Below are 7500 nucleotides of genomic sequence, written 5' to 3'. Positions count from 1 at the left end.
CCTCCCTCCCCCGGCTAACCCCCACCTTCATTAAAGGCTCCTCTCAAACCCTCTAAGAGATTTTTAGGAGCTCCACGAGAGTCCCGGCAACATTAAAAACACAAGGCGATTGAAATAGAAGCATTGAAATGCAGGGAGCCGGCTGCGGCGTGGACTTGCTCTCGAGGTCAAGTGACGGACGGATTGTATGCTTCTTCATAATAATATTAATTAAACAATTTGCATGCTAATAAGGTAACAATTATCAGGGCCTCTGTTGAAAGATTCAGGTTATTACAACACGCCAATCTGAGGGCCAGGGGTCAGGGAGTGAGAGGCGAGCGAAATTTCAACTCAAATTAACATTCTGTCAGCTCCAGAAAATGGGATAAATAAAGTCGAATTAATTCATTATAATAAAGAGAGAACGGGAGAGGGAGAGAGGCTGGGCTCCCTCCTTCTCCCCTCCCCCCTCTCCACCCCTCAGCCGGATTGATTACCATTCTGTATTCACAATCACGCTTCCTTTGCATTCCTCTTCTGAAACCCAACAGAAAATGAGGCGTTTATAGCTACAGGCAAAATCTGGTCGGATGGACACAGTTTACATTTAGTATTTATAGAGAAAGAAATTAAATTATGGCGAAAAGTAGAGCTCTTGGCCCCTGACCTCAGAATTAATACCACCATCATTTTCTTATTGCTCCTGGAGAGGGTTGGGAGTCAAAAAAAAAAAAAATCTAGATTCCTTTTCATTTTTAAAGAGATTTCTGCTCCCTCCCCCCTCATTACTTTCACCTCTCCCTCCACTCCTTCAAGGGAGAGAGAGAATAATTAAACTGTAATCTATATTGGGCAGTGGCATATTATGTGATATTCAATTAGGTGGATATATTCTGGGCCAGACAGACCACACCAATCAGAGGTTTTCTCCTCTGCTTTCCATCGTAGCTGCTGACTTTTGTGGTAGCGTTTTTAAATAGAAAGTATCCTGTTGGGGGTCTGCAAAGAGAGAAGGGTACTGGAACTGGACACTGGAAAAGCTATTGGTGTGTTTGGCAGAGATAAAGTGGTCGTGTTCCTCCCTTCTGATTCCAAGGGATTAAAAACACCGCCTGCCCGCCCTCCCTCCTCCCCATTTCCCAACATATACATTCGTATAATACACCTCCCTCAAAGGTTTCTAAGATTTTTCCTTTATCTTCCTTCCTGTCTTGCTGGATTTGTTTCTGTTTCTTTCTTGTCACCTCAACCTCATTCATTCCCCTTTTCTGCCTTTCACCTTTACCGTTTGCATGCCCTCTCTTCAGAACTTGAAGTCACTTAAAGGGGAAACCAAATTTCTGTAAGCTTTTCCCATTATGAAGAGATACATTCCAAAACCTGGAACACGCAGAGATATATACTGATCGCTCATATACAGAACCAATTGGTACTGTTGTGATGACTGTTTTGTTCCCTGGCTGCTGGATATAGGGATGTAGGGAAACTCCGATTTCCTTTTTCTATTCTGTCTCTTCTTTTTCTTTCAGTCTTTGACCCTATCTTCTTGCCTCCTTCTGTCTTTAGTTCTCTCTTTCTGTTTCCCTCCCTCTCCTTTTCTTCCCTTTCCATTTTTTCTTTCTACTTTTCCTCTTCCTCCCTTTCTTCTCTTCTTCTTGCTCACTTTCCTCCTTCCCATCCTCCTCTTCCTCCTCTTAATTCTTCTCTTTTTCCTTCTCTTTCTCCTCCTCCTTTTCTTCCTCCTCCTCCTCTTCTTCCCCTTCTTCCTTCTCCTCCTTCTGCTCCTCCTTCTCCTCCTCTTCCTCTTTCTCCTTTTCCTCCTCCTCCTCTTCCTCTTTCTCCTTCTCCTCCTTTTCCTCCCCACCCCCTTCCCTGGATCAATGAAACCAGATTAAAAGTAAGGAACTTTAAGAAAAACATTCAGTGTCTTCCTTTTCTTCACTCACACATCTCATCAAAGACAAACACAAAACAGGGATTTTAAAGGATACTTTGGCTGAAGAAGCTATATTAGGACCAAATCACTAGGAATTTTTTTTTCTCATCCACCCACAGGCCTTATTTGCAACTTATTTGAGAATATGTCCTTTAATGATTTAACTTTGATTCTATCAATATTTTAGAGTGTCTAAGGAAGTGACACTTCTCCAAGAGCATAATTTAATTATAACAAATGAGTTGGCTGCTTTGCCCTATCCATTACTGGAGGAATCAAACCAAGATTTCTTTTTTCCTGGGGTTGGTGTAGTATGTGTAGGCGTGGGGGGGGGGGGCGTCGTCGTAGAGAAGGTTGGAGAAGTAATCCTAAAGTTACCACTTTCTTCACCTTTCCTCAAACTCCTCTCTAGGTTGTCTATATTTGGAGGAAGCAGTTGAATAAGCTTCATTAGCCACCTTCCAGCAAAATAATTTCCGATTGTTGTGCCCATCGATCAATATTGGAGGGAATTAATTAGAATTTTTGTTGATGGAGCAAAATCACCTTTAAATACAGTAAAGGATTTTTCTTTATTTCATTTCTCCTCCTCCTCCTCCTCTTCCTCCTCCTCCTCCTCCTCCTCCTCCTCTTCCTCCTCCTCCTTTTCTTCCCCCCTTCTTTTCCCCTGCTGTATAGAGCCGGAGAGGAGATGAAAAGCCCTTGTAGTTTTAAATTCAATGTGACAGCTTCGGAAAGAGAGGATGATGAATCTCCTATTATTGGATCAGTCTATTTGCCGCTCAATGTCTCTCTGTAATTGGAGCAACATCACTTTAAAGGTTCAGAGAGTACAGCATTTCTGGTGAAAAAAAAAAAATCCCCACAACACGCCGGTGAATGTTTTAAAGGGAAATCTATTAGTGATTTGAAGAAGGGAGGGGAGTCCAGGGGGAGGGGAGGGAAATGGAGTGGGAGGGGAAAGGAGGGGAGGGTACTGAGTGTGACTCGGGTTGTTGGGTATTTAACTGGGGGGCTCCAATTCAGTCTCAAAGTTCCCCTTAGCCTCTCTTCTTCTTTGCACCCCTCCCAGTCTTTCTGTCTCCTCCCCGCCCCCCAGGTCCTCTCTTCCCCCCAGGTCGACTCCCCTCTTGTATCCCGGCTCCCTTCCTCCCCCGCCAACACCCCCCACCCCGTCTTGTTGTGACAGTTCCTGATACTGTTTATTGAGGTGCATGTCAGGTATAATTAGCAATCGATATGGAAAACGTTTCCTTGCACCCTGCACGCCTCTGACGTCAGACCCGATTAGCGCTTCTTATTGGTCCCAAATTCCCCCGGCCGGTGCTAATTATCGGGAGCTTGATGTTGATAAAGTAAAGCGCTGGAGTCCGGGCGAAGCATGTACTGGGCTCCAGGTCCCTATCTCCTCCTCCTCCGCCGCCGTCTGCGCCTCCTCCTCCTCAGCTCCAGCTGCGCCCTGCCACCCCGGAGATGATGGACAGCCGCATCCTGGATCACCCCCATGCCCAGTTCGGGGGCTCGCTGGGCGGCATGGTGGGCTTTCCCTACCCCCTAGGCCACCACCACGTCTACGAGCTGGCGGGGCACCAGCTGCAATCCGCGGCCGCTGCGGCTGCAGCGGCCGCCTCGGTTCCCTTCTCCATAGATGGATTACTGAACGGTTCTTGTGCTGCCTCAGTAGTCAATCCCACCCCATTGCTGCCATCGGGCTGCGGGGTGAGCGGGGACAGTCAGACCTTCAAGCTGTCAGGTAGGCTGGCGAAGTAGTTAGAAATGGAGGGGTTAGCTATGGGGCGGACAGTGGGGGGCGCCGTCCGGGGGTGAGGTTCAGTCTCCTTCAGTTGCGAATCCTTTAAAAGAAGTTAGTGACCCATCCTCTTCCTTGGAGGAATGGGTTGGTATCCGCCTAAATCTTCCCTACCAGCGAACACAGACCTCAGGGTTTAAGAAAGTTGGGGTCAATCTTGGGACTGAAGTTAATTTGCCTGGTTATAGATAAAGGAATAGCCCCAGAAACTCAGTGGTTTTTTTTTTTTAGTCGCGACTCCCTCACTCCAGACAAAAGTAAAACTCCCTTAGTAGGCTTTCTATCTCGAAGTAGCCCTTCTTGAATGAGATTAGCACTAGATAGTGGGGGAGACGGAATTTCTATCGCCTCTACAATAGGGTACGAGCAGACACTTTGGGTACTCTGGACAAAGTCGTACTAGGAGTTGGGGCGGGGGATTCCCTGAAGTCTGCTCCCTGAAGGGACTAAGTAAAACGGGGCAGGGATGAAGATTAAGAGCCAGACCCTTTGAGGGGAGCAGAGGAACGATAGCCAGAGGTCTGATCTCGCCATGCCTCTACTGTGTACTCCTACAGACTCCGGAGACCCGGATAAGGAGAGTCCAGGCTGTAAGCGGAGAAGAACCCGCACCAACTTCACAGGTTGGCAGCTTGAAGAGCTTGAGAAGGCCTTTAACGAGAGCCACTACCCAGACGTCTTCATGCGGGAAGCGTTGGCTCTACGCCTGGACCTAGTGGAGTCCCGAGTTCAGGTAACCGTCCCAGCACATATACTGCCCCCTCCCCTCCAGGCGTTCCTGATTCTGGTCGAGCATCTTCACAGAGCGGGGTTTCAGACTCCTTCCCCCTCCGTTTGCCTACGGTCTTCCCTGCACGACCCCCTCCCACCTTTGTCTAGGACTTTGTGTCTAGTCCTCTCTCTGGGTCTGGTCAGCGGTCACCTTACTTTCTTGCGCCGCCAACGGATAGCATGGCAGGGGTGGGGGGGGTGGCTCTGTGTTTTCTGAGGACTGACTGTAGTGGGAAAAAATCCCTGTGCCAGTCCTCAGCGGGTCTTGGAAAAGGAATATGTATAGAGATTTAACACCATGATTGGGGGTGGGGTTGGGGAGGGGGTGGTGGAAAGAGACTTACTGATAAAGGAAGGGGGAAGAGAATAGACCTTAAAAAAGCAGAATATGTTTTAATCAATTCAGTCCAGAAACCAGCCGTTTTGCATATTGGAGATAACTGTATGTTGGGGGGAGAGTATGGGTGGAAAAAAAGGCACCGAAACAAGCGGGAGCGATAAGCTATTAAAGAATGGGATATATGTGGGAGGAGAGTATATGGGATATATAGGAGGTGAAAATAGGAGGAAGGGGAGCTGAGAAAACAGGCAAACAAGGTGAAGGGGAACTAAGCATGAAGTTCAGACACAAACGACTTCCAAGCTGCGCCTGTGTTTTCCCTCTTTCCCACTGAACAGCTGCTCTCTCCCTTGCTTTGAATAAACCCGTTTGTTTGTTTATTTGGCTCTAAAATATTCAGATAGAAAACATGTATTTATTCATTGCTTCAGAAGGGGGAGAGCAGAGGAAAGGGAGCCGGAAACTTAAATAGTTAACACATCAAAAAATTGGAAAGAATAAAGTATATTTAACGCCCCAGATTTTTTTTTTTTTTTTTTTTTTTTTTTTTTTTGCATCTCTTTGATTGGTATGGAAACTGTGGGGCAGCTTTCACTTTTCAAAATACAGCGTTAATCTGATGCATTAAAAATTCAAAATGAAATTGCTTAATTAATGTTTTCGCGCAGTGTGAAACATAGAGGTTTTTGATGGAGTGGGAAGGTTGGGTTCGTTGCAATCGAAGGCTTGTTATTTGCGTGAAACTCTGGGACATTTAGGCTGAGATAGGGCGAGGCTATTGCGCCGCAGCGAATTCGCCCATTAGCATTGTTTAAAAGGTGTATTTACCGAACGCTTTTTCCTCCCCTCGTGACCTCTTCTGTTTTGAAATCCTTTTATCCAATTTGTTCTGAGATTGTTAAGTGAAGTCGAGACCCCTTCATTTCCCTCTAATACGATAATGAGTAATTCTCAGTGACAAGGCGGTTTGCAATGGGCACAAAGAAAGGAGCTACCAGCACCAAGTACCGGCGCTGCTTTCTCACTGACAAGCCTGGGAGAGTCTATACAAATACATCTCCATCTTTTTCTAGGTACACACACTTTTCTCTCGTCGCGTTAGACATAACTATGATACAGCGTCAAAAAAAAAAAAAAAAAAAGAAAGAAAGAAAGAAAAGAAAAAAAAAGAAATGTGAATTTTGATTTCTAATCATCGTTTTTCTTAAAGACATGGGAGCGGGTGTGTATGCTGCTGGGGGTGTTGTGTGTGTGATGTGATGGTTTAAGAGATAAGGAATGTGTACATGTGTACGTTGTGAGGAAGCGGATTGTTGTGTGAGTTTTTATGTTGGCGGATGGTTAAGAGTGACACTGAGCAAAGTGAGTATCAAAAGAAAACCACCCTCAGGGAAGTGATTTAGGAAGGGATAAGGGAGAAAAAGGGGTGTGTGGGGGGGGAAAGATAACTCGGCCATGTACATGTCCCTGAAATTTCTTTCCTTAAACTCTCAACACTTTGGGGACAAAGGTTCTGATTGTCTTGCTCCCTATGCTGGACCCTTCAGGCCCAAATTAGAAAATTAGAACGGTGTAGGCAGTGTTATGTAAAAAGAGATACTACTGTGGCCCTCTTTGGATGGCTCTGAGATCAGTGCTTTAAGTAGGGGTGGGTAAAACCTAGCTGGGACCTGCATTTTATCCCGGCAGGAGTGATGAGTGGATTTAGAAATCAAAACTCTTCTCACCAAATCAGAACTCTATGGGCTTAAATTCTTTTGGGGAGCATGTAGTAAAACAGCAGGCTTTTTGGGACTGGATGCGTTTGAAGCACAAAGTTGTGAGGACTTCTCTTTACTGAAAGGAAATCTTGAGTTTGGCAACCCAAAGACTTGGATTTAGATTCTCAATTAGTGTGTGTGAGAGAGATTGAGAGATAGATACATATATATGAGAGAGAAAGAGAGGAGAGCGCAATCAAGAAGTGTCCATTTTCCATTATTTCTCCAGCCGGACATAACATCCAGTTAACTTTGGGTAGCCTTCTTGGTGCTTGAAAACTGAACTGTAGCATCTAAGATAGCACAGAACTAAGAAGTGAGCGGGAAAGCAGATTGTATTGGTAGGGCTGCATCCATGTACTCCTGTAAACACTTCTCGGGTCAAAAGGATGCTCGAATCTGCGGCCTAGCCGAGTGAATATGTGAAATCTTCCATCAGGGAAAACTAGCTGTAGCTTCTTTTCCGTGCTCCCCTAGCTTACCTAGTTTACCTTAAAAAAAAAAAAAAAAAAAGAAAGAAAGAAAGAAAAAAAAAAAGAAAAAGAAAAGAAAAGAAAAAAAAAAAAAGAAAGAAAAAGAAAAAAGAAATTGAGGCCATTCAGAATACCTCTCCTCCCCACCAGGATAGGGAAGCAACTTCAGGGCCCGGTATGCCCTGCAGTCTTCGGTCTCCATTCCCTCCCCCTCAGCGCCCCGGCCCCGGCCCCCCGATCTGACTCTCCCTTGCTTTTCCCTTATCCGGCTTTTTTAGGTCTGGTTCCAAAACCGCCGGGCCAAATGGAGAAAGAAGGAGAATACGAAGAAAGGGCCGGGGCGGCCGGCTCACAACTCTCACCCTACCACGTGCAGCGGGGAGCCCATGGATCCGGAGGAGATAGCGCGAAAGGAGCTGGAGAAGATG

The 7500-nt window shown here is 46.0% G+C and overlaps 1 protein-coding gene across 1 annotated transcript in view; it reads left to right on the top strand.

The window, feature by feature from the left end:
• The first annotated feature begins 3082 nt into the window (after positions 1 to 3082).
• The window catches only part of UNCX (UNC homeobox), a 7519-nt gene continuing 3101 nt past the window's right edge, over positions 3083 to 7500 (top strand). Inside the window, exons 1-3 of the mRNA XM_031941370.1 lie at positions 3083 to 3671; positions 4286 to 4461; positions 7351 to 7500. The exon at positions 7351 to 7500 is cut by the window's right edge and continues 3101 nt beyond it. Of these exons, the coding sequence (XP_031797230.1) occupies positions 3392 to 3671; positions 4286 to 4461; positions 7351 to 7500 (606 nt within the window). The 5' untranslated portion in view covers positions 3083 to 3391. The remainder of the gene's footprint in view (positions 3672 to 4285; positions 4462 to 7350) is intronic.

This window comes from Sarcophilus harrisii, chromosome 1 (genome assembly GCF_902635505.1).
Source record: "Sarcophilus harrisii chromosome 1, mSarHar1.11, whole genome shotgun sequence".
Classification (NCBI taxonomy): Eukaryota; Metazoa; Chordata; class Mammalia; order Dasyuromorphia; family Dasyuridae; genus Sarcophilus; species Sarcophilus harrisii.
This window is presented reverse-complemented; position numbering and strand designations above follow the sequence as displayed.